General features: G+C 48.9%; 1 protein-coding gene across 4 annotated transcripts in view; it reads right to left on the minus strand.

Annotated features, from left to right (window-relative positions):
• LOC144762309 (exportin-5-like) overlaps positions 1-27,487 on the minus strand; it is a 949,573-nt gene that overhangs the window by 729,133 nt on the left and 192,953 nt on the right. For all 4 annotated transcript variants that reach the window (XM_078647462.1, XM_078647460.1, XM_078647463.1 and 1 more), the window contains exon 17: positions 18,537-18,626. In XM_078647462.1, the coding sequence (XP_078503588.1) occupies positions 18,537-18,626 (90 nt within the window). The remainder of the gene's footprint in view (positions 1-18,536; positions 18,627-27,487) is intronic.

Consider the following 27,487-nt stretch of genomic DNA (forward strand, 5'->3'; position numbering starts at 1 on the left):
GGCGACGACCCTGAAGGGCCCAGCGGCGCCGGAGCCGCCGGCGGCGTCGGGGCCGGAGCACCCGACGGCGTCGGTGCAGGAGCACCCGAACCGCTCGGGCCCCCGGACGGGACCACCGGGCCCGCAGGCGCCGGAGGCCCCGCCGGAGGAGACAGCGCCCTCATGGCCATGAGGAACTCCTCTATCTCCTCGCGCGACGCGCCTTGCCCAGGGACCGACGGGTATGGAGCAGGCAGCGTCGGCGACCCCCGCGGGGGTGGGGCTACCCGAACCCCCAGCCACATCGCGCGAGGGTCGGGGGGAGTCGGGGGTGCGATGACGACGCCCCGACTTCTTGTGTCGCTTACCTGAGGAACCGGAGGAATGGTGACGACTCCCGGAGCGCTCGTGGCGGCTCCGCGACCGTTCTCTCGACCGCTCCCTCGACCTCCGGCCGGACCGGGACCGCTCCCGGCGCGGGGCCGACAGCCGGAACTCGAGCAGCTTGCGGGACCGCTCCCGTCTAGCCTTACCCGTCAAGGCCCGGCAGTCGACGCAGGACTCCACGTCGTGGTCGGCGCCCAGGCACCGGAGGCAGAGTCGATGGTGGTCGGTGACCGACATCAGGCGGTCGCACCGTCACAATTTTTGAAACCGGGCATCCTACCGGCACCTAAAGAGTTAGAGTAATCAAAAAACTTTGGTCAAAAGACCGGAGTACTGCTCTTCGGATCTGCGCTAACTGGCGCGGAAAAAGGAAGAACTGACGTCAGCGCGCGGAGGCGGCGTCTATATACTCCAGCGACGTCATCACGGCGCACGACGCCGACGACGCGGAGCCGCAGGGGACGCCTGCAGACGACGCCTACCGACGCGCAGGGGTACTGCTACGCAAAAGTTTCCGGATCCAGACTGACGCCTGGGGATATTCTAAGGTAAGGAATCTAATACTAACCTGTTTCTTTCAGATATGATAGTTTGCTGCCCTATCTATTAAAGAGTTAAAAGCCACTGTGTCTTCTGTGGGTGATGGCTTAGCTGGGTATACAGTAGGGTCTGTAATGGGTAGAGCTCCCTCAGTGTCTGGCTCACCCCCCCACCACCCCATGGTTGTAAATTGGGGTCTACATATGGGTTTTGTGGATATCCGAAACCCACATCTGCATCCTGATCTTCATCTGGGTTGTAGTCAGAGCGTGCAGGTGAGTGTGGGGCATATGGGGTAGTAGGCATAGCTGGAGAGATAGGTTGGAAAAGAATAGGAGAGGTTGCACAGTCTCTCTTCTTTTTGAGTGGAATTCTAGAAAAGTCTTCAGCAGGCACTGGTCTTTTCTTTTTTGTATAAACAGTCAACTTTCCCAGTATTTGGGTCAATATATAGCTTGGACTGATCTTCTGTGGAGGGGTCTGGATGAATTATCTCCTCTTCCACAGTCTTTTGCCTTGGCGCCGTAGTTTTAGGTTTGACCTTCTTCGGTTCGATGCCTTTAATCGGTTCAACTGCTTTTGGTGCCTGGCTCTATTTTTGAGGCTTAACGACAGGTTTTGTCGTTCCGATATCTTTTACAGGTTTCACCACTTTTTTCGGACCGAGCGGTTTCGTCGGTTCGGTAACTTCTTTAGGTTGTAGAGGTGCCTTCGGAGCCTGCGGCTTTGGCTCGATGCCCTTTTTCGGATCGATGGGAGTCGGCTCGACCGCTTTTGGTTGGTCTCCCTTAGGTTTCGCTTCGACAACCGCCTTGGGCATAGCCTTTTTGCCTTCGTCGACAGGCTTCTTTCCTTTTTCGGCAGTCGAACTCGATTTGGTCGATTCGACGGCCTTTGGCTTCGAAGGTTTATACGGAACGGTGGCCTTCGGGTCGGCGCCCTTTGGCTTTTCCTTCGGTTCGACGACGTTCGGTCCGAAGACTGTCGTGTCGATAAGTTTCGGTTTCGATGGAACCGGCCTCGGATTACGTGTCTCAGAAGGCTCTTTTTGTATGTTCTTAGCCGGGCGGTATGGCGGGGCTATAGAACCAGTTTTTAGATCTTGGCTAAGGCCTGTTGGCGATGCCTCAACCTGAGTCTCTGATATAGGTGTAGTGTCTGTATGGGGCGGTGTACTCACGGTTCGCCCCTCGTTGTCATCGGAGTCGTCTTCGACAGCTACGATGTCTTGATCGTATTCTTCGATATCGACGATTTGTTCTTCCTCGTCGATATAATATTCAGAGTCGTGCTCGGAGTATTGATCTTCCTCTTGATCCGAGTCTTCGGCGTCAACTAGTTCTTCCTCATCGTCGAAGATATTCTCGGGCTCCGGTGCCGACCTCTGCATTTCTTGCCTTGCCGCCTGTCGATTCCGGATCGTCTTTTTGGGCCGGAACTGGGCACAAGCTAGGCAACTATCTGCATTATGATCTGGAGATAAACATTTGTTGCACACAGGATGCTTATCTGTGTGCGGGAACTTTGAGTTGCACTGCGGGCAGTATTTGAATTGACTTCGTTCCATCGACCGTCGGTCCACGTGGCGTCGAGAAGGCCTAACGGCCCGATTCGATGACCAGAGTGCAAGCAAATGGTGAAGAAAGTTTATCGGTACCGAACGAAAACAATACCGACGAATCCGAAGGCCTTTTGGCCTTTTTGAAAAGTTTATTTAGAATCCTAACTTGGAGTGCTGGAAAGTACATCCGAACCCAATGGCGGAAAAAAACAATCTGAGGATGGAGAGGATGCCCATGCGCACTGTAGTCAGAGGGAGGAGCCACCTATCTCGTGATACTTCAAAGACTCTTCCAGGACAACAATGTGCAATCACCATGACCCAACACTAGGCGGCGATCTATGCACAGATATGAATTCAGCAGCCCACATGCCTCGAACATATAGGGAGTATACTCCTTTGTTTTTCTGAAGCTCTGGAGCTATTTCTATTGCATTTTTCTGCAGGAGGGATATTACCTCCTGTCTGAGCAATGTTAAATGTTCTTGTGACATTGGACACTGCTAGGGTGGTATATTTGGGGGGGGGGGTAGATTTTAGTTCCAGACAATAACCTGATTGAATTATTTGGAGCACCCACCTGTCTGATGTGATGTTTTCCCATGCTGGCAGGTATTGTTGGATTCTTCCCCGACAGGAGTGGAATGGGACGGGGGAAGGGGAAGAGAGTCATTGGGCAGGGGTAGAGGCAGAGCGGGAGTTGTTATTTTTACCTCTGCCTTTGTTATGGTTACCCCTGTAACCACCCCTTTGGTAGCCCTTGCTGTAAGTGGACTGTGTAGGGGCTTTGTAGGAGGTAGAAGCTGTGTCTGAAGAGTATCCCCTGGTGGCACCTCTATAGGATGAGCGACTAAATGAACGTCTGGGAGCCTGCGACTGCAGGGCTCCCATAGATTTGGCGGTGTCAGAATCTTTTTTCATTTTCTCAAGAGATACATCCACGTTGGGTCCGAATAGGTGTTGCTCATCAAAGGGTTGATTAAGAATGACACTTTGTACCTCAGGTTTGAACCCTGATATACGTAGCCAGGCATGTCTAAGTAGTAAAACGCTGGTGTTAACTGCCCTAGAGGCCGTATCTCCTGCATCGAGTGCACACCAAATAGAGGTGTTTGTGATGTTTTTCCCCTCTTGGATAAGCTGGTTTGTTCTATCCTTGTACTTGTCAGGGAGGTGCCTCATTAATGACTCTAGCTCGTCATAATGTGCCCTGTTGTATCTGGCTAATAATGCCTGTGTATTGGCGATACGCCACATGTTTGCTGCTTGAGAAGCGGTTCCTTTCCCTGATGCGTCAAGTAGCTTGGACTCCTTATCTGGTGGTGCAGCATCACCTGATGTTTGTGAGTTTGCTCTCTTGCGTGCATTGGAAACTACAAGTGAGTCTAGTGGCACTGGCCCTTTACTATATGCTGGGTCTGAGGGGGCAGCTTTGTATTTTTTCTCTATATGAGGGTTAATGACCCGAGTTCTGACAGGGTCCTTGAAGACTTCAGGAGCATGCTTAATCACTCCTTTAAGCATTGGTCAAATGAATGAGGACCTTTGTGCATTATCAAAGGTATCCATTAGGAAGTCTTCCTCTACAGGGTCTGTATGTATGTCTACTCCATGATATTGTGCAGCCCTGTGGATTAATTCATTAAATCCTATTGTGTCTTCTGGTGGGGAAGGCCTTGAGGGGTATAAGTCATCCTGAGGGACATTTGGGACATCTGGGGTGGTATAATCATCCCACGGGTCAGGTGATCCTGTAGGAGTGGCTGGATCAGGTATGTTACACCCCATATCATCAGAGCTATCATCCCTGTTGTCATCGTCTGGTATGATAGAGGATGCTGGGGAATGCTGTGGTATGGGAGGATGTGGTGGTGGTACAGGTGAAAGAGAAAGGGAAGGCAGTCTTAAGGGAGAGGTAGTCATGTCCTTCTTTGCATGCGGAGCTGGAGCTGGTGTGTCCAGTGGTCGCTTTTTTGAAACCAAAATTAACTGTCCAGTAATTGGATCTTTAGCTAGAGTCTTTTGAGCAGGGTCTGGATAAGGCAAATGTTCTGCAGGAGGTCGATCTTTTGGTGCGGAGGAAGGTTTCGGCACCGAAGCGGCTTGTTTTGGTTTCTTGACAATGTCTTTTAACGGGGAAGAAGGAGTCTTTTTCGGCTCCGATGCTTTTTTCGGTTCTGAGGATTTTTTCGGTTCCGGTATGGTTTTTGGATCCGATGGTCTTTTCGGTTCCGAAGCAGGTTTGCTTGGTTCCGACCTGGGTTTCGGTGCCGAAGGAGTAGTGGTATGTTTCGGCGCCAATGGTTTGGATGTTGGCGTAGCCGGTGCCGTTGTCTTTTTCGGTGCCGGTAAATGTGCGCCGGCACCGCGTGAAGGCCGACTCGAGCCCGAGTCGCCTGAAGGCCTAATTGGCTTCTTAGCCGGGCCCGAAGGTGGGGCAGTAGAAGCAGAGTGTCGGTGTGCACCCGAGGGCGTGACCCGGGCCTTCTTTGGGTGTGTCGAGGAAGGGTCGGGGTCGACGGTCTTACTTACAACCCGTTGCGCTGGAGTGATGTCCTCGACTTCCGAATCTTCTGCTTCGGAACCGCTGTTGACGTCGTGTTGTTCTGGGACGTTGACGCCTTCTTCAAAGATGTCGTCCGGAATGGAAGTCGAAGATTGAGCCATTGTTCTCCTCGCTCTTCGGTCCCGGATAGTCTTTTTGGAGCGGAAAGAGGCACAAGCGGAATAGTCTTTGGCCTCGTGCTCCGGAGAAAGGCAAAGGTTACACACTTCATGAAGGTTGGTGTGGGGAAACTTCGACCGACATCGAGGACACCTCTTAAATGGCGTCCTTTCCATGAGCTGGAGTTGAGGCCTAGCTAGGCCCGAAGGCCGTCGACGACGACCGGAATCGAAGTATTCGATGTTGAAGAATAGCGTCGACTGGAAAAGCGTTCAAAAGGAAAATGCTATTTACCAGTATGCATCTGTACTTGGCATGTAGAGCTGCAGATTCGTACACTTTTGCAATAGATCGCCACCTGGTGTTGGGCTCGGATGATTGCAGGTTGTTGTCTTCTTGGAAGAAGTCTTTGTAGTCACGAGATAGGTGACTCCTCCCTTGGACAATACTGCGCATGTTATGTTATGTTAGTATGAATTTGTAGAGCGCACGTTCACCCCAGGGTTTCTTGGCGCTGTGGAACCCATCCTGGCTTTCCCTGTGAGATGGTCCCTATTGGGCATCCCGAAGGTGTAGCCAGGCATCCCCGGCAGCGAGGGGGCCATTGTGGAGATTAAGCAAGCTATTGCCCAGAGTTGCAGCGTGGGACCCATGGTTAGAGAGGCACCGAGGTGAGATTTATCGAGCCCGCTGACATTGGTTCCGTACCCTGCCGCGTCGGGAATTGAACCCTGGTCCCGGGCCGACCTCTGCTTCTGGGTCTGCCGCCTCTAACCGGTGAGCCACACTTCTCCACATGGTCATCGACTCCATCCTCAGATTGTTTTTCGCCATGATGGGAAATGATGGAGTTAGTAGAAGTAAAGAGAAAAGGATGTCCATGCGTGTGCATCTAAATAAGATGAGAACTGGAATGGATACAAGTCCCGGGGAGGCGGGAGGGCGTGTACGAATCTGCAGCTCTACATGCCAAGAACAGATGCATACTGGTAAGTAGCATTTTCCGTTCGAGGCATACGAGCTGCAGATCGTACACTTTTGCATCGATTGTGCAGCAGTGTCTCCCCTAGCGGTGGTCGCTTGTATCCGTTGCAGTATTTTGAAACAGTGTTCTAAGGACAGCTTGGCCCACTGCAGCTTGCTGTTTGGCATGCACATCAACACAATAGTGTTTTGTGAAGGTGTGTAGTGTAGACCAGGTTGCTGCCTTGCATATGTCTTCTAGTGGTATATTTCCTAAGGAAGCCATAGAGGCTCCTAGTTTGCGAGTGGAGTGTGCTCTAGGAGGAACTGTCAGTGTACGCTTAGCTTTTTGATAGCATATTTGTATACACTTTACAATCCACCTGGCGATCCCCCCCCCTTAGAGATGGGGTTGCCTTTGTGTGGGGGAGAGAAAGATACAAATAATTGTTTTGTCTTTCTAAAGGATTTAACCTATCTGTGTAGTATAACAGGGCTCTTCTAACATCTAAGGTGTGTAAAGCCCTTTCTGCCACAGAGTCTGGGTTTTGGAAAAACACAGGTAGCTCTACTGATTGGTTAAGATGAAAAGGAGTGATAACCTTTGGCAGAAAATTTGGATTAGGCCTAAGAACCACTATTAGGATGTATTTGAAAAAATGGTTCTTGTATTGTGAATGCTTGTATTTCACTAACTCTTCTGAGAGAGGTGATGGCAACAAGGAAAGCAGTTTTCCAGGTTAGGAATTGCAATTCACACTTGTGTAAAGGCTGGAAAGGGGGTCCCATAAGTCTTGTAAGGACAATGTTTAGGTTCCATACCGGAGCAGGTGGTAACCTAGGTGGGATTATTCGTTTTAATCCTTCCATGAATACTTTGATTGCAGGTACTCTGAAGAGAGATAGATGTTGCCTATTCTGTAAATAGGCTGCAATTGCTGCCAGATGCAGGCGTATGGAAGAATAAGCTAAATTGGACCTTTGTAGGTGTAAAAGGTAACAAATTATATTTTGGATGGAAGCATCCAGTGGATCAATGTGATTATTGTTACAATATATTGCAAATCTTTTCCACATAGCGGCATAACACGCTCTGGTAGTGGGTCTTCTAGCTTCTTTAATTATGATCATACAGTCTGGTGGCAGGTTTAAGTAACCAAACTCTAAGACTTCAGGAGCCAGATCGCCAAATTCAGCTGGCTTGGTTCTGGGTGCCTTATTTCTCCATGGTTCTGTTTTAACAGGGAGGGTGTGAGCTTTAACTTTTGATGTGGAACCAGTGAGAGATCTAGTAGTGTGGTGAAGCACAGCTGACGAGCCCATGTGGGAGCTACTAGTATTAGCTTGAGAGACTGTTGGCCCATCTCCAAATGTTCTACGCGAGCTGGGACAGTTGTAGAGAGTGTGTCCCCCCCCTGTTTTTAGGTCGCGCCTGCGAATGCAGGGGCGAAAGCCCCTGCTGTCGCAAAGCGATCTATTGTTATCATTTCAGTCCTTTTCCCGTTCAAGGACTAGGCAGAGACAACAGACTGTCACGAGCACGCAGCCGGCCGGGATCGGATCAGGTCACGCGCTCCGATCCCGGCCGGCTGTTCACAACACATGCACACATGCACACGCAAGCACAGGCAGGTACGCACACACACAGGCAGGCACACACGCAGGCACAGGCAGGCACACACGCAGGCAGGCACACAGGCAGGCACACACGCAGGCACAGGCAGGCACACACGCAGGCGCACACAACACACGCACAGACAGACGCACGCACGCACGCACACTCCCCCCCTCCCAAACTCACCGGGCTAAACAGTCACAGAGGACGGACTTAAAAACAAAAATGCTGTCGCACTCGCACCCCTTCTTCTGGGAGCAGTGTAGGCCACTTTTACGTCATTGTAACATCAGAAACCGAAGGCTCGTCAGCTAGGGGACTCCCCGGTTCCTCTTCCATGCCGTGACCACGTCATTCCAGCTCTGACGTAAGGAGCCGCGCCTCTGCTGGCGCCGTGCCTGGGGGGAGGGGGACTGCAAGGGTTAAGTTGACAAGTCAAATGAACTCCGCGGCTCCTGCTTAATGCACTCTTATCCGAGCCCGGCTGATCCGGTCAGCGCAGCTGTTCGCTCAGTTGTGCACTTGGGTGCCGCGTCCTCCGGTCTCATGCAGTAGTCCAAAGAGCCGGTTTCTTTTACTTTGTGTTTTAACCTTTCCGTCTGTCTGTTCTGGTTCCGACCTCTCCTTTGATCCCCAGTATTGTCGGAGTCGGCGCAGGGCTAGTGTGAGGAGGCGCAGGTTCTGAGAACCAAAAACCGAGACATTTCTCTCACAGAAATGCACGGCTGTAATTTGGCATCGCCCAGGGGCCCACGGTGGCATGATTGACAGCGCTCATCGTCAGAGAGAACGCAGACCGTGGGCGGGCAATCCATTGCACCTTTTACACACACTGCTAGCGGCTGCTAATTCATTCTGCACTACGGCACGTGCAAAGGGCTCTCGGAAAACTGGGTCTGTACTAAATGTTCTGAAATTTGCTGGAGCCCAGAACAGGTGCTGAAAAGGGAGGACTGCCCTAGCAAATGCGTGGCGCCGTCACCCTGGCTTATTTTTTTTTAAAGCAACTGTTGCAGAATAGATAATGCTGGCCATCAGGTGCCTAACGAGCCACTAACCCAGGCAAAACTAACCCAGGCAAAACGCGTCGTCCCTGATTACTCGTCAGTTTCATTGCAGCATCTGCAGAAGTCCGTGCCTTATAATGTGTGGCCTATAGTAATCAGGAGGCCACACTCGAAAGCATGAAGACGCCGTGGAAGCAAGTGCACAGAGAAGGCTTCCACTTACAAATAATGCATGTTTGCACAGAAAGTGACTCGCATGCACTTTGAGGTCTAAATGAAGCTGCAGCAGGATGAATGCATTTCTGCATTAGAGAGGGAAAAAACACATACGAATATCGAAGCTTAGAACTAGAAGCAACATCTGCCTCCCGGCCTGGACAGTGGGTGGCAGCAGACATGCGGCATTAGGTTGGGAGGCGGCACCAGTAAACTCTGCTCCTTGGAGATTGGCAGAGTTCTTTTTGTGCGCTAAAACTCTGTGTACTCCTCCAACGGAGCGCAGTTAAACGCCCACCCCTAGACAAAAGGCCCTGGCTAGAAGCTCGGACCACGACACTGGACGACCTTTCAGTACACAGGATGCTTTGCACAATACAAAACAGTGAGGACGAGCATTAGTTGGACCAGGTCAATTCATCATATAAAATGTATATATAAAATGTCCTAATACATGCATTGGGCCAGAACTGGGAGGACCATTGGCCATCTTGCAGCCCTTGATTACCCACAGCCAAGCGAGAAGGGTTTTGATCTGGCTTTTGTCCTGGTTGAATGCAGCATTGCGACATCATGTAAGTCACCCAAGCCTTATTAACTGAGCTTGTGGCAGAAAGACCCGAGTCTGACACTCGACCACCTTGAGGCAAAAGTTAGAAGAAAACCGGTATCCTTGGCTGTGCCGGTTTGGGCGGTGGTAAAGAATGGGCACTCCATTAATGGAATTTGTTAAGTACATCTGTTTGTCAAGCTGCACCATAAACGTATTATGAATCAAAAGTTAGGGCTACCATCGGACCAGGAAGGCCTTGGATGAAAGATGGACTTAATATGACAACCTTGTTACATGCTTAAGTTAAAAAGAGAATGCGAGAGGTGAGAACTGATGAAACAAGCATTGGTATAGCCAATAGGTCTCGCCTTTGGGACCTTATAAGTGTTCAGCCATGCAACAGTTGATGTTGTTGCACCAAGGATATTGTGCTGGATAACTAAACACTTATAAGGTCCCAAAGGCGAGACCTATTGGCTATGCCAATGCTTGTTGTATATAGTACATGGCTGTCATATTGTCCGTCCGGATTAAGACAGCTTTGTTTTGTACTTGCACTTGAAACGTTTTGAGTGCTAGGAAGATTACTAGCAGCTCTAGATGGTTGATATGGAAATATTTTTGTTGGTTGTTCCATTGGCCTTGTGTGGTATAGTGTAAGAGATGGGCTCCCCATCCTGTGAGGGATGCGTCAGTCGTTAGCACTATCTGGGGAACAGGCTCTAGGAACGGCCGTCCTCTTGTCAAGTTTTTGGTGTTCCACCATTGCAGAGAGCCATATGTAGTACGGTCGTCTACCAACACCAGGTCTGTGAGCTGACCTTGAGCCTGATTCCACTGTTGTGCTAGACATTCGTGTAATGGGTGCATTTGCAGTCTTGCATGTGGAACTATGAAGATGCAAGACGTCATCATGCCTATAAGTCTCATGAACACTCTGGCTTGGAGAGACTGCTGGTGTTGAAAAATGGAGACTACGGTCTGAATGCTCTGTATCCTGGCTGGACTGGGATACGCTAGAGCTGTAGATGTGTTTATGGTAGCTCCTAGATACTGATGAACGTGCGAAGGCTCTAGGTGCGACTTGGTGTAGTTTATGGTAAACCCTAAGTCGTGCAATGTTTGAATTGTTTGCTTTGTGTGTTGGACACATTGACTGAATGATTTTGCTTTTATGAGCCAATCGTCGAGGTAAGGGAAGACATGTATCTGTTGTCTTCTGAGATGTGCTGCTACTACTGCTAAGCACTTTGTGAACACTCGTGGTGCTGTTGTGACCCCGAAGGGAAGGACTTTGAATTGATAGTGCTGTCCTTGTATTACAAACCTTAAATACTTCCTGTGAGCAGGATGTATAGGAATGTGAAAGTAGGCGTCCTTTAGGTCTAGTGTTGAAAGAAAATCGCCTTGTTGTAGTAGTGGGAGTACTTGTTGCAAAGTGATCATGTGAAAATGATCTGATTGTATGTAATGGTTGAGGGGCCTGAGGTCGAGAATTGGCCGTGGTGTCCCGTCCTTCTTGGGGATTAGAAAGTACAGGGAGTAAACTCCTGTTCCCTGTTCTTCTAAAGGAACTAATTGAATAGCATCCTTTTGTAGAAGTGCTAGAACTTCCTGTTGAAGCAGAGTCATATGGTCTGTAGACATTGGACGCTGCCTGGGTGGTACGTTTGGGGGGGGTTGCTGTGAGTTCTAGGCAGTAGCCATGTTGGATAATTTGTCTCACCCACCTGTCCGTTGTGATGGAATTCCAGACAGGTAGGAACTGTGATAATCTGCCCCCCACAGGAGTGGAATGCTGTAGGTGAGGCAGAGGGAAGTCACTGTTTGGGAGTGGAAGAGGAGCGGTTGTTGTTGTTACCTCTACCTCTTCCCTTATTATTATTGCCTCTGTATCCTCCTCTAAAGTAGCCTTTGTTAGAGGAGGTCTGTGTGTGCGTTTTGAAAGATGATGTTGTATATGCACCGGTTTGCTTAGAGCCTCCTCTATAAAAGGAGTGGCGAAAAGAACTTCTAGTCTGTGTGGATTGTAATGCACCCATAGACTTAGCTGTGTCTGTGTCTTTTTTCATTTTTTCCAGTGTAGTGTCTACTTCTGGCCCAGCAATTGGTTTTGATTGAAGGGCTGGTTCAAGATGGTAGTATGAACCTCCGTCTTAAACCCTGAAATGCGTAACCACGCATGTTGTCTGAGTATAATACTAGTATTGACTGCTCTGGATGCTGTGTCAGCTACATCTAGTGCACATTTAATTGAGACATTAGATATTAGTTTGCCTTATTGTATGAGCTCTGTTGCCTGATCTTTGTATTGATCTGGGAGGTGCTCTAGCAGTTTTTCTAATTGATCGTAGTGAGCCCTGTTATAGTGTGAGAGCAGGGCTTGTGTATTTGCTATGCGCCATATATTTGTAGCCTGCGCAGCAATCCGTTTCCCTGACGCATCAATAACTTTGGATTCCTGGTCAGGTGGGGGCGTGTCACCAGAAGTCTGGGAATTAGCCCTTTTCCGAGCATTGGACACTACTAAAGAGTCTAGTGGCAGATGTCCTTTAATATAGACTGGATCAGATGGTGCTGGTCTATATTTCTTTTCTATTCTTGGATTTAACACACTACACCGTACCGGGTCTTTAAATACTTCTGGAGCATGTTTAATGACTCCTTTGATCATGGGTAGTATTTGCATAGACCTTTGTGACTGCTCAAATTTATCAAGTAAAAAATCCTCATCAATAGCATCAGAGTGCATTGAAACCCCATGGTAAAGGGCAGCTCTATTTAAGAGATGATTAAACCCAAAACTATCTTCTGGAGGGGAAGGTTTTGTTGGGTAGGACCGAGGATCAGGAATGTTGGGCACATTGTGTGGTTGGAAGTCATATAAATCGTCTTCTCTAGGATATGTATCTGCATTGATATCTTCATCTACAGGGTATGCATTTGGCTCTGCTATGTCATTCCCTCCACCTAGATCATACTCCTCATCAGTGTGGTGTGATGATGCAGGAGATTGAACAGGAGAAATTTCAGTTGAAGTGTAAGGAGGGGTAGGAGAGGAAGATGGTGAAGGAGAGGAAGGGTGCATTGGAGAAGTTGCACAATCTTTCTTTTTGGCAGGAACCACAGGTAGAAGTGGTGTGTCTGCTGGTCTCTTCTTGTAAGGAATAGCTTCCACATGTCCAGTTTTTGGGTTGATATGGACTTTCTTTTGTTTAGGATCTGGTCTAAACAGTTCTTCTACAACCTTCTTCGGCGTCGATTTTTTTCGGTGCCGATATGGGTTGTTTTGTGTTTTCTGCTGTAAGAGGCGTTACAGAGTCCCGCGGCAAATTTTTCGGTGCCGAAGGTGGTTTTGGCTTGGTAGGCTTGTTAGAGGGTTTAGGTGTCTCTGAATCAGAGGTTGGAGTTTTTGGAATGGAGACAGGTCTCGTTGGCCTTGAGGTTTCGGATGCTGGCTTTCCATCTTTATTTTTGGAACCGGAAGGTTTTGGATCCGGAGATTTTTGCGGATCCGGTACAGTTTTCGGCTTCGGCACCGGTGCATCTTTTGGTTTGGGTGCCGAAGGATCTTTGTCTTTGGGCACAGAAGGGGGATTTGGCTTCGGTGTCGAAGAATCCTTCGGTGTCGAAGGATGTGTATGCTTCGGTGCCGATGGAAGAGGTGGAATTAGCACTTGTGGTTTTGTCGGTGTCGAGGCACCGGAAGGCGTAGTTGTTTTCCTCGGAGTCGAGCCCGAAGGCGGGACGTTTGAGGGAATCTTTCGGTCTCGACTGGGCCCCATGAACGGAGTGCTGACCGTTGCCTTTGGCTTGGGTAGTGTCTGTTGTGCAGGGGCAAGAGTACTCACGGGTGGACGAGATGGGATCGAGTCATCTGAGTCCTCTGCCTCTGATATGATCTGGAGATCAGGCGAGTTTTCCTCAGCGGCGGCGAGTGGAGCCTCGTCCTCGGAGACGTCCTCGCCCTCGGAGATGTCTTCTTCGATGATCTCCTCCTCGAAGATGGCCTCTGGTGCTGGGGCCGTTCTCATCTCGTGTCGACGTGCCCTCCGATCCCGAATGGTCTTCTTCGATTGGAAGGATGCACAAGCTGTGCAGGTCGACTCGTCGTGTTCCGGCGATAGACAGAGGCTGCAGACCTCGTGATGGTCGCTATGAGGGAATTTTGCTCGATATACCGGGCATCTCTTGAATAGAGTTCTGTCCATGAGGCGTAGGCCGTACGGCGCCGATAGGTCCAAAGGCCCGCGTCGACGCACCGGAATGTAGCTGACGATGTCGAAAAGTCTATTCGATGTCGATAATGTTTGTATAAAGTTTTTACGCTTCAAAGTTGCTGAAAAAGTCTTCTCTAGCCGGAGCGGAAAACTTTCATCCGAACCCAGTGGCGGAAAAAAAACAATCTGAGGATGGAGTCGATGACCATGCGCAGTATTGTCCAAGGGAGGAGTCACCTATCTCGTGACTACAAAGACTTCTTCCAAGAAGACAATCATCCGAGCCCAACACCAGGTGGCGATCTATTGCAAAAGTGTACGATCTGCAGCTCATATGCCTCGAACCTTATTTTCTGTAAGTTGGTGAGGATTGCGCGCTGAAGGAAATCAGTTCCAACACGGAGCGCTGGAAACACATCCGAGCCCGGTGGCGGAAAAAAATAATCTGGGGATGGAGCCGATGCCCATGCGCAGTATCATCCAAAGGAGGAGTCCCCTATCCCGTGACTTCCAAAGACTTTTCTACAACAAAACAAACTGCAAACATCCGGGCCCAACACTAGGTGGCCATCTATCCACAGTGTGTAATCTGCAGCTCATATGCCTCGAACAAATATTTATGAAGCAAACTTTTACTCCTTGGGTGTCCGGGTGTGGAGGAAAGACATCATGGAATGGAGCAGGAGACAAGGAATAAAGGCCAACTTAAAAAGTGCAAGAGGCCATGTTTTAGGAAGTTTCCTAAATATGGTTAAGAGGGAGGGCAACTCAGGGAGGGGAAACAAGGAGCTACAGACAAACAGGAAAATGATCAGACACCGGAACAGCTTCTACTGATCCCGGGTTTTTAAAGAGCTGAAGCAGCGAAGTAGGACTTGGTCTCAGCAGATTAGAAGAAATGTAAGGTTTGAATCCAGAGCTGAAATAGCCAGGGCCGACATAATGAAATGCCCCATAAGTTAAATGTTAACTAGACCTATATAGCGCACCCCTGCCTCAGCGAAGAGGTGTCCCGGCACTGAAAGCAGTGTAACAGAGGCTAAGAACTAGGCCACGGGGAAAAGGTATGTCTTAATGGCCTTTTGGAAGGGTAGCGAGTTCCACAGTTTGGCTGCCAAAGAGCGGAAAGACCATCCCCCGGCACGGAGACTGTTCACTCTAGAGACAGCAACCAAGTATTGCCCCATGGAGCGCAGCGTAGGAACATAAGGTACCAGCAAGTTGGCTAAAATCCCAGGAGACACAAACTTCAAAATTTTAAAGGTCAAGCAGAGAGCCTTCAATTAGATCCGCTTGGCCATGGGCAACCAGTGTAACCGCAGAATGGCACCGGCTGTTGAGCAGCTTCACGATAGCCCCAGCAGGGCTCTGGCTGCTGCATTTTGAACTTGCTGCAGGCGCACCACCTCTGCCTGATTAGCCCCCGAGAGGAGCAAGCTGGCATAGTCCAGTCTAGATAAGATAGCCGCTTGGACGATCAACTGACAGGTATGTGGATCAAAAAACCCCAGCAGGGGCCTAAGTCCCCGGAGGAGGCCGAAACAAGTGCCGCCCACTTTCTTGGTGTGCTCCTGGAAGCGGAGTGTAGAGTCCATCCATACCCCTAGGTTTTTTACCACCACCTTTGGGGTGGGTGCACTACCAAAGGTGCGAGACAGAGACTTAAAGACTATCTGCTTCATAACACGAAGCTAGGGGAGGTCTAGGAGAAACGAGAAGTTAGATTATTGTGGGAGAATGTGGAGGATGAGATGGGCTGCAGCATTGTGGATAATCTGAGGCTGTTGTAGAAGATAGTTGGATAAGCCCAGGTATGATGAGTTTCCATAGCCTATTTTGTATGCAATTAATACTTGCACAATTGATTTGTAAGATGATCATTGTCAAGATTAAGAAACCAGATTAAACATTCCGATTTATTCTGATTCACTTGGGTTTTGAAAGATCAATCCGGATCACAGAAGAATCCCAGTTTTTTTGACAGAATTGACTGGTCTGGATGGGGAGCCTAGATCCGCAGGCCACCAAGACTGAGGACAAGGTGGAAGAGAATTGTCAGACGAAAAGAAGCTCTGTTTTATTAGCTGATCTTTAAATGATATTTGTTTATCCAGATACAAACTTCTGATATGTCCGATGAAAAGCACTCTCTTATGGTGGAGGCATTCTGGGCGATGAAAATAATCATTTGAGTATTGTTATAAGACATTAAGTCAAAGCTAGAATATTGAATAATGGATTTGAGGGGGGAAATTCAGATATTAAAGATGGTCAGGTCAAGTGAGGTTTAGAAAAAAAATGAAAAGTTAAAACGTATGGACTGGGATCAGTCAGAGATGAGGAAGAATATCCATTGCAGTGTGTTTGAGCAGATTCCGCAATCAAGATTGGCATCTGACCATGATGGTGAGATACCATATTGAATGATACCAGCAGGTCTACAAGGATAAGGGCCAAAGAGCCTCCCCAATCTAAGATGGACGTCATGTCATCTGACAAGGCAGTCAAAAAACAGGGCAGAACCCAGATTGTGTGTCGTCAAGTAGGGTGTTATTTACGATGTAGGAGGAAAGTTGCCTGTCGACCTCTTTCTCTAAGAATCTGTAAGAAAAATGAAGAAGTCCAATAGACTGATAGTTAGATAATGACTTGGGCTCTGTTGTAGCCTTAAAAAGGACAACCTTAGCAAATTTACAAATAGTAAGAAGACAGCTGATGGAAATAACCGGTTGCAAAGGTCCAAGATGGCTGGTGAGGTTAAGTTGGGGACAAAAGAAAATATATATGGTGGTCAGGAGTCAATCAGGAAGAGCTACATTTAATGGAAGTTAACAGGGTGTAGTAGACTATGTCCGAAGTAAGGCAGTGCACAGCATGTTTTTAGAGAAATGAGAGTGCCAAAATATCATGCAATCCTGTAGCGGACCGTACATCATCGCCAGCCTGTATATTAGAAATGTTGTCTAAAAAGTTTCAAAGCATGTCAAACAACTCTTGAGAAGGGATGATGGTATTACTACAGGAAACAGGATTCAGTAAAGTAATGCCTTTTGAAAATAATTGTCTGTCTGAATGCGGACGTTTTTACACAAGAATACTATTAAGTGGCCAGAGAAGGTGAAATTTGCCATTGGTAGGCTTTGATAGCCTTGCACTTGCACATTGCCAATATTAGGTACTCAGAGTAGCAAGGTTAGTAGAGCTTGCTACAAACTTGGCAGAAGGGTTTCAGCATGAAGACGTAATGCAGAGCAGCTGAAATCCAACTACTGAATGAAATAGCAGCTACCAAAATCTCCCATTTGAGAACGAGGGTTGTTTAACAATAAGAGAAGGTATTTCTGTTAATATTATAACAGGAGCACACAAGCCACAGAACTGTGGCGAAATGTATAGACTGTGTTATGGGAAACATGAAGGGCACAGGGAAATGGACTGATCACAACAGTGGGAGGAGCAAATTCAATCTGAAATAATAGTAGGGCGAAATTGCAAAGCCGAAATAGAGAATCTCTACTCTGCTCTATATACAACATACAGACTCCTATAACCGGAAAATTGTGCCATCAGGGTGGGTCTTTTTTCAAGGAATCAAAGTTGCATTTACAATCTAACATATAAACCTTACTGAATTGTGTCAGATTATATTCTGCTCTAGCAATAAAGTACTTTCTTTACAAAGACATGCACTGGGCTGGAAAACGTAATCTTTAGGTTGACTGTTAAATTGGAACTCTTGCACCCACTCTACCTCCTTCAGAAGCCTATCTGCTCGTCCTCACCATCCGGAGAGTCAAGTGCACAAAGGGTTTTACTCGGTCCAGTTTTCAGAGGCACAGTATAACAGACCCCAGGATACAAGTGGTAAACTAACTCAACCATCAGGGTTGGGGGATAGGAGCCCCATACGCTAAACTGAGTCGGACAACACTAAATTATGAGAAATTACAAAGGTACATAGAAAATGACCCAGCCACGCTTAGTAGAATTAAACACGGTCAAAAACACTTTATGGAGCTAATGTTCTTTTAAAGAAACATCAAAAGGAGCTTTAAGAAAAGATAGCGTACAATGAAAAGTAAAACATTACCCTGCCTCTGAGCACTACGTGAAATGATTTAAATCAAGGAAGGTGGGTGCATAGGCAGGAACGGGGAAGACAAGTTTGAATTGAGAGGCTGAACCTAAAGGATCAAAGGGAAAATAGAACTAAAAAGAGCGAAAAAAGGATAGGCTAGACCAGGAAAGCATTCAAAGCAAAACAGTAAAAAAAAGTGGAAATGAAGCTAAGTGGGAATAAAGTAATATGAGCTTACAAGAAGGTCAAGCAGTAGGGAGAGCTTGAAGTAGTCGAATAGCAAAGGTAAATGCTGAGCTTAGAAAAGCTAGCGACTAGGAAGGCAGGGCAAATAGAAGAGAAGAACAGTAAATAATATGAAAGAAAATGAGAAACAATAGGAGAGATTTAGTGGCCTCCTAATGACAGAATTAGGTCTAGAATTCAGATTCAATATGCTCCTTCAATTATCGCAAAAAGTCATACATTTGATTAGTTTTGTCTTTCTGTTCTTTTAACATGACCACTGAAAAACTAAGTGCAAGAGAGTTCCAATAAGGTGCATTTTACGAATAAAATTCAGTTCCAAACTCAAGCGTGTCTGTTATTACTTCTGTTACTACGTCCCTCACATGAACGGGCTACGTGGACTAACCTCTTCCCACCTTTATTTCCAAGCAAATAACAAATACAACTCACAAACCTTGTTTTGCTTACTCTTGAGTCATTGATAGCTAATAAAAGAATAAGTACGTTATTTACTCTTTACTCACCAAGACAAGCTGAGAGTAGTCTCTACACATCTTAATGATGGATGAGCAGGCATGTCTTCTAACATTCTTTACAGCCCGTGTTCTGGGTGCCTGTACATACAAAAACATTTGAATGGGCATCAAAAATAGGTCAGGAAGGACAAGGCAATAATACATAGTGAAAGCTCAATGATTCAGTAAAGGGTCTGAGAGCCCCAGGATTGCTGACCGTACAAGAGACCCGGGAAAGGGTCTCCTGTCCGACATCATTGGAAGTGTAGACAGGACATGAATCACATGCTGCTTAAATAGCTGGCATGGAAAGGATCGGGCTCGGAGGTGGTTTCCCCGCCAGTTCTCTGCTAGCTGGGAATCCTAGTCACCCTGCACGATCATAGGACAGAGTTACGGGTTAAATAAAGGGAAAGACAAAAAAATAAATACCAATTTTTAATTCAATGATATGCTGGACTGCCCAAGGCGAGGCTGTAGAACCAAGGACAGCTCTGATGCGACAGGCATTCTCCACCTTCCCACTGACAATTATATGCAAGCCAGTGAAGAACCTCCGATTTTCTCCCTGATAAATCGATGCAAGTCAAGGTAAGGAGTGCAGTTCCACGACATTATCACTTCCGCTGTTCCTTGTGCTAAAACATAACCAAGTAAATTGGCATCTGTCTCACTTTAAAACTCGGATTTATTTGCAAGCACGAATGGCAAAAGGAAAGCTAATAATCTATAAGGAATATGCTACTTACCAGTATGCATCTGTTCTTGGCATGTAGGGCTGCTACATATCTTGTGCATAGATTGCAGCCTAGTGTTGGGTCCGGATGCTTGCACTTTGTTGTCTTGGAAGAGTCTTCGAAGTATCACAAGATAGGTGACTCATCCCCTGGACTACAGTGCGCATGGGCATCTTCTCCATCCTCAGATTGTTTTTCGCCATTGTGGCAAAGATGGAGTATAGTAAGTAAGAGATGGCCATGCAAAAGAGAATCCTGCAGCTGCAACAGGCACCGGGGAGGAGGGTGGGCGATATGAATGTCAGCAGCCCTACATGCCAAGAACAGATGCATACTGGTAAGTAGCATATTCCGTTCATGGCATGTGGGCTGCTGAATTCATATCTTGTGCCTAGACTGTATAGCAGTATCTCCTCTAGCGGTGATCACCTGTACCAGCTGCAGCAGTCTGAAAAAGAGTTTTAAGGACAGCCTGGCCTACCGCAGCTTGCTGCTTTGATTGCACGTCTACACAATAGTGTTTAGTGAAAGTGTGTATGGTAGACCATGTAGCTGCCCTACATATGTCTTCAAGGGGAATATTCCCTAGGAAAGCCATGGATGCCCCCATTTTACGCGTAGTGTGTGCTTTTGGGCGAACTGTTAGAGTGCGTTTAGCTTTTTGATAACATATTTGGATGCATTTAACTATCCATCTGGCTATTCCTGATTTTGAGATGGGATTACCTTTATGTTGTGGGGAAAAAACAACAAACAGTTGCTTTGTTTTCCTAAATGATTTAGTCCTGTCCACATAATATAGCAGAGCTCTTCTTACATCTAGTGTGTGTAGGGCTCTTTCAGCCACTGACTGTGGGTTTTGAAAGAAAACTGGCAATTCTATGGATTGATTGATATGGAAAGTGGATATGACTTTTGGAATGAACTTAGGGTTAGTCCGAAGTACTACCTTATTTGCGTGTATTTGCATGAAAGGTTCTTGAATGGTTAGTGCCTGTAGCTCACTTACTCGCCTGAGGGAGGTAATGGCAATCAAAAATTCCACCTTCCATGTTAGAAATTGTAATTCACATGAATGGAGTGGTTCGTAAGGAGGTCCCATAAGTCTGGTAAGTACTATATTTAAGTTCTAGACTGGTGAAGGTGGGTGCTTTGGAGGTATTATCCTTTTAAGACCTTCCATAAAAGCTTTGATAGGGGGTACTCTAAACAGGGACAGGTGTTGTCTGTTCTGGAGATATGCTACTATAGCAGCAAGATTTAGCCTTATAGAAGAGTATGCTAGATTGCATCTTTGAGGGAACAAGAGGTAACAGATAATGTTTTGGATGGAAGCATCTAATGGATTGATTTGGTTATTGTTGCAGTAGATTACAAATCTTGTCCATTTAGCTGCATAGCATGCTCTAGTAGTTGGCAGTCTTGCCTCCTTGATAATGTTCATGCAATCAGGAGGTAAGTTAAGGTATCCGAACTCTAAGACCTCAGGAGCCAGATCGCTAGGTTCATCTGATTGGGATATGGGTGCCTGATTTCTCCATGGTTCTGAGTTAAAAGATGTGGCGAGAGGCGCAGTCTTTGGTGGGGAACTACTCAAAGTTCAAGGAACGTTGTGTACCATGGCTGTCTTGCCCATGTGGGAGCAACCACGATCATTGTGAGTGACTGCTGACGTAGTTTGCGTGCCACCAGCGGAATCAGTGGAGCTGGTGGAAAAGCGTACGCAAATCTGCCTGACCAGTTCATCCATATCGCATTGCCCTGTGACAACGGATGTGGAAACCTGGCGGCAAAGTACTGGCATTTTGAGTTTTCTTTTGTGGCAAATAGATCTATCTCTGGATGTCCCCATTTTTGGAAGAATGGTTGGAGAACTTGAGGGTGAATCTCCCATTCGTGTAGCTGTTGACTGTGTCTGCTTAACAGATGTAAATGTAAATGTAAATGTAGGTGTACTTATATAGCGCAGACCTGTCACCCAAAGGGCATCCTGGCGCTTGCTTAGGGAACCCGTCCTGGTATTCCCCTGTGAGAAACCCCGGCAGGGTGTCCACAGGGTGAAAGCCAGGCATCCCGCCACGAGGGGCCGCAGTGGAGATTAAGCAAGCTATTGCCCAGAGTCGCAGAGTGTGACCCCGTGAGTCGAGTAGGCACCGGAGCGAGAATTGTCGAGACCGTGGAATTTATGAGCCCGAGACCCGCTGAGGCGGGGAATCGAACCCTGGTCCACGGTCGATCTCAGCTTCCGGGTCTGCCGCCTCTAACCACTGAGCCACGCTTCTCCACATTCCAACAGATCCGCTACTTGATAGTCTTTTCCTGGCAGGTGTTCTGCTAGGAGAAAAATGTTTCTTGGAATTGCCCACGTCCATATGTTCTGTCCTAAGTGTGACAGTTGTGGAGAGTGTGTCCCTCCTTGTTTCTGAATATAGTACATGGCTGTCATGTTGTCCGTCCGGATCAACACAGCCTTGTTGCACAGGTATTTCTGGAATGCTTTTAGTGCCAGAAATATTGCTAGCAACTTTAGTTGGTTGATATGCAGTCTCCTTTGTTTGATTGTCCAGAGCCCTTGGACTGTGTATTGAAGTAAATGGGCTCCCCAACCTGTCAGTGATGCGTCCAATGTTAGTACTATTTGTGGAACCGGCTCTTGGAACAGTCGCACCTTGGAAAGGTTTTGTGGGTTTCACCACTGTAGAGAGTTGTAAGCGCGACTGTTTACCAACACTAGGTCTTTTAATTGTCCCTGAGCTTGGTTCCACTGCTGTGCTAGGCATTCCTGTAGTGGACGCATTTGAAGTCGGGCATGAGGGACAATGAATATACAGGAGGCCATCATGCCAATGAGCTGCATGAATACTCGAGCTGGCAAAGAGTGTTGTGGCTGAAATTTCTGGATGAGAGTCTGCATGTTGGCTATCCTTGCTTGATTTGGATATGCTTTTGCTAAAGAGGTACTTATTGTAGCCTCCAGATATTGTTGTATGTGGGAGGGCTGTAGATGTGATTTTGGGTAGTTCATGGAAAAACCCAGGCTGTGTAGCAGCTGGAGTGTCTGAGACGTATGGCTTGCACACTGCGCGTACGAATTTACCTTTATGACCCAATCCTCCAGGTATGGAAACACGTGGATGTATTGCCTTCAGAGGTGTGCAGCTACTACCGCTAAATATTTTGTGAACACTCTTGGGGCTGTGGTTACCCCGAAGGGGAGAACTTTGAACTGATAATGTTGACCTATTGTGAACCTGAGGTATTTCCTGTGAGCTGGATGTATAGGTATGTGAAAATATGCGTCCTTGAGGTCTAATGTTGCTAGGAAGTCGCCTTGCTGGAGTAACGGGAGTACTTGTTGTAGAGTGATCAAATGGAAGTGCTCCGAGTGTATGTATTGGTTTAGAGGTCTGAGGTCCAATATTGGTCTCAGGGACCCGTCCTTTTTGGGAATAAGTAAGTATAGTGAGTATACTCCTGTTCCTTGGTGTTGAAAAGGGACTGGTCCTATGGCTCCCTTTTCTAGCATGGATTTGACCTCTTGTTGTAGCAGGGTGATGTGTTCTTTGGACATAGGATGGTGTTTGGGAGGTATGTTGGGTGGAGTAGAAGTGAGTTCCAGGCAATAACCATACTGGATAATTTGTCTCACCCACCTGCCTGTGGTAATTGCATTCCAGACTGGTAGGAACTATTTGACTCTGCCTCTGACTGGTGTTAGATGGTCTGGAGGGAGTGTGATGAAGTCACTGTTTGGGGGCAGTGGAGGCTCTGGTGTTATTGCCGCCACGTCCTCTGCCTTTGTTATTATTGCCCCTGTAACCTCCCCTGTTGGAGCCCTTATTAAAGAGCTTTGGGTGTTGCTTTTGTATGTAGAGGATGTCTGTGAAGTGTTACCTGGTGCGGTGCCTCTGTAGGAGGACCGACGAAAGGAACCTCTATGTTGTTGAAACTGCAGTGCGCCCATAGATTTTGCAGTTTCAGTATCTTTCTTCATTTTGTCTAAAATGGTATCTACTGCAGGACCAAACAGGAAGTCTTGATTAACTGGTTGGTTGAGGATGGTGGTTTGCACCTCGTTCTTAAAACCAGAGATGCGTAGCCACGCGTGTCTGCGTAGTAACACTGTGTCGGCTGCGTCAAGTGCACATTTAATGGAAGCATTAGTTATAAATTTGCCTTCCTGTATGAGGTCGTTAGCCTGAGCTTTGAAAGGTTCTGGCCGGTGTTGCAGTAAACCTTCAAACTGGTCGTAGTGCGCTCTATCATAGCAAGCTAGGAGAGCCTGTGTGTTTGCGATCCTCCATGAATTAACAGCCTGTGAGGCCACTCTTTTGCCTGAGGCTTCGAATATTTTAGACTCCTTGTCAGGAGCGTCTCCTGTTGTTTGCGAGTTGGCTCTTTTGCGAGTGTTTGCTACTACCAGTGAGTCTAGAGTCAACTGGGATTTAATGTAAGTAGGGTCAGTAGGGGCCGCCTTATACTTCTTTTCAATCCTGGGATTGAGCACCCGTGCCCTGGCTGGATCTTTGAATATGTCTGGCGCGTGTTTTAGTACCCCTTTTAACATAGGAAGTGTCCTGACATTTTTCTCGGAGGTTGGGAAAGTGTCAAATAGAAAATCTTCTATTGGGTCAGTGTGCATGCCGACCTTGTGGTATTTTGCTGCCCTATCTAGCAGTTAGTTAAGAACAATGGGGTCGTCGGTAGGCGACAGCTTTGTAGGGTATGGGAAGGTGTCAGGGATGGGTTGTGTGTCATATGGATCATTCTGATCATCCCATGTGCCATCCTGAGCCTGTGAATCCTCTGGGTCATTAAAATCCTCCTGAGGCTCTTCCCCATGTTATCCTCATCATTGTAGTGAGTGTGTAGGAGAGTAGGGCACAAAAGGCATATTAGGATAGAAAGGAGGAGGAGTAAAAGGCCTAGAGGGAGATGTCCCGAAGTCCATTTTCTTTGGTGGTACGGGGCAAGTAGTGTCCGTGTCCAATGGTCTCTTTTTCCGGTAATAGATGGTAACTTTGCAGGTTTCAGGGTTTATATACAGTTTGGATTGTTCCCCCGATTCTGGATCAGGATGGAAGAGTTCCTCCTCCACTGTCCGTGGCTTTGGCGCCGATGTTTTTGGCTTACTGACTTGGTTGCGACCTTTTGGCTCGAGGGCCTTTGGTTCTGGAGTCTTTTTCGGCTCGACTGTCCGTTTGGGGTTGGTAACCTTTTTTGGTTCTACGTCTTTTATTGGTTTGGCAGTCTTGTTTGGTTTGGCGACTTTGTTTGGGTCGACGACCTGTTTCGGATCGATCCTCTTTTTGTGCTCGACGCCTTTTTTTAGGGTCAGTGCTTTTGCTCGAGTCGATTACCTTTTTCGGTTCGACTGGCTTTGGCTTATTTACAATCTTTTTAGGATCGGGTACTGTTTTCGGATCGATGACCTGTTTAGGTTCGAGGCTTTTCTTTGGCTCGATAGCTTTGGACTCAATAACCTTTTTGGGTTAGCTACAGGTGGCGGAAAATACATTTCTGCAATGGATTTTACGAGTCCCACAAGGTACGTAAGACCTTCTTTGGTTTGACCACCTTCTTCGTCTCGACGCCCTTTGGCTGGTCTACCTTCTTTTGTTCGACAACCTTTGGCTCGACGGCCTTCTTCGGTTCGACGACTTTTGGCACTACGGCCTTTTTTGGTTCGATGACCTTCGATTCGACAACCCTCTTGGGTTCGAGAACCTTCTTGGGGGGAATGTTACTTGGTCCTGGGCTCTCGGAAGGCTTTATTTTGGTCTTCGGAGCAGAGCCGGAAGGCGGGGCTTCTGAATGAGTTTTTCGATCTCGGCTAAGGCCTTTAGGCGATGCTTCGACCGAAGCCTTCGGATGAGCGGTGTTGGGGGCTGTGTAGTCACTGTTTGCCCCGGCGGGATCTGGTCATCGGAGTCCGACTGGTCCTCAACGGTGACGATTTCTAGATCCGAGTCCGCCGCTTCTGGGAGGTCGTGTTCATCGAAGAAGATGTTATCTGGTTCCGGTGCTGGTCGCTGCATCTCTTGACTAGCGGCCCGTCGAATCCGGATGGTCTTCTTCGAACGGAATTGGGCACACGCTGGGCAATTTTCTTCGTTGTGCTCTGGTGATAAGCACTTGTTGCATACTGCATGCTTGTCAGTATGCGGGAATTTGGGGTGGCATTGTGGGCACCTTTTGAACGGGCTCCTTTCCATCGACAGCAGGCCCACGTGGCGTCGAAAGGCCCAGAGGCCCGCGTCGACGACCGGATCAAGATGGAAAGGTTGGTCGAGTCAAGAAGTACCGAACGAGAACAATACCGTCAAAGTCGAAGGCCTTTTGGCCTTTAAAGTAGTTTAGTAGGGGGCGTGGCCAAGATGGCGGGCTGACCGGTCGCTCCTTCCGTGAGCTCCTGAGTCCCCGGAGCCCTTGACCCATCCTGCACCGCTGATCTCCCCCAGATCTAGCGGAGAGGGGAGCAGAAGCGGCCGTGAGCCCGGTGTGAGAGGTTTTGGAGCCCCCGGAGGCGCAGACGCGGAGACCGACGCCACATAGAGCTGGCCCCTGAGGCGGGCGGACATTGCGGCCTGAACGAGGCCGGGCGGAGGAAGAGCGGCTGACCCGCGGCACCCCGGTGCGGTGGGGCGTTCCCGGGCCCGCTGACCAGCGGGGGCGCGGTCGAGTCCCCCCCCGGTGGCGCCGGTGCTCCCTGGTGAGAAGAGCCGGCGGCCTTGGCCCTTGGCGGTGCGGCGCCGTCCGCCCCTGGTGGTGAGAGGAGTCGGGGAGGAGCGCTACGCGGACCCGGGGATTTGCGGAGCCTGGAGGCCTAGCAGGCCGGAGACGCCGGCGGACTTCCTTTGCGGGCCCCGGCTCTGGAGTGGCCCGGCTTGGACCCCGGTGGGACGCCTGTGCCTGCCCGTGACCGGTAGGACTGATCTGGTGGCTGTACGTGGGGGGCCCACACGCGGGGCCCGGGCGGAGGGCGCCAACGAACTTCGGTGACCCTGCCCACCGCCGGGCCTGTGCCCCTCGGGCTTGTGCTGCCGACCCTCGTTCCCCAGTGGGCTTGCTGGGCCCGCGTGCTGTACCTGGGGGCCCTGCAGGAGCTTGATTGGCCAGAGGGTGCTGGCCGGAGTGTGGCTTGCCCGGCGCAGGGTCTCACAGGGCGGCGGTGCCCACCTGGACAGCTGCGGTGGAGTAGCGACACAGCCGGGAGCCTGGAGACAGGGTGGTGACCCGCTCCTGGGAAGCAGGGACGCACTAGGAGAGTGTTGCAGTGGAGTGCTGGTCGTGCTCATCTCTCATCCAGTCTGTGGGGGAGCTTTGGGGCGCTGCCTGGGAGCCCCGGGTCTGCACTGGACCGACTTGCTGCGGTAGCCCACGTGGTTCGCGGGCCCCCTCCCATTCCGCCCATCTTCTCTCCCTGCGACGCACCGCCGCCTCTGCGATGTCAGGTAACAGGGGAGGCAAGAAAGGTGAGCGTACCTTACCCGAGATGTTGGGCAGGGGAGCCCCGAGACAGGACAGATCCCAGCCGACGCCGAGCCCCTCGTCCGGATCTCGTGGGGCAGAGGGGGGTGAGCCCCCGGTCACCAGGTCTTTTCTGGAGTCGCTGTTTAGCACACTCAGGGAGGACTTTCAGACCCTGAAGCAGGAGGTGGCGGGCGAGGTCCGAGAAGTGAGAAGAGAAGTTGATTCGCTTGGTGAGCGGGTCGCCACCATGGAGGACGCTAATCAATCCAGGGACGAGGAGATCACGAACCTACAACAGGAAGTGCTGCGGCTTAGGGACCAGCAGATCGACCTCCAGGCCCACGCCGAGGATCTTGAGAATCGGTCCAGGCGCAACAACATCAGGGTCAGGGGCGTTCCGTCCAAAGAGGAGGGGGAGGACGTCACGGCCTACCTACAAGACCTGTTCCGGGATGTCCTGGGCGAAGCGGCTGACTTTCCGGTGAGGATTGACAGGGCGCATAGGGTGGGCCTCCCGCGTAGGGCCTCGGCACCACCCCCAGATATATTGGCCTATCTCCCGGATTTCCCTCTGAAGGAGCGTATCCTCCGTGAAGCCCGTCAGAAACAACCGTTGAGCTTCAGGGGTCACCAGATTGCGCTGTTTCATGATCTGTCCACGATTACGTTGCAGAAACGCAAGTCCTTCAAAATTGCCACGGACTTTCTCAGAGAGCATGACACGCAATACTCCTGGGGCCACCCCTTCAG

Source organism: Lissotriton helveticus, chromosome 6 (genome assembly GCF_964261635.1).
Source record: "Lissotriton helveticus chromosome 6, aLisHel1.1, whole genome shotgun sequence".
In the NCBI taxonomy this organism is placed as follows: Eukaryota; Metazoa; Chordata; class Amphibia; order Caudata; family Salamandridae; genus Lissotriton; species Lissotriton helveticus.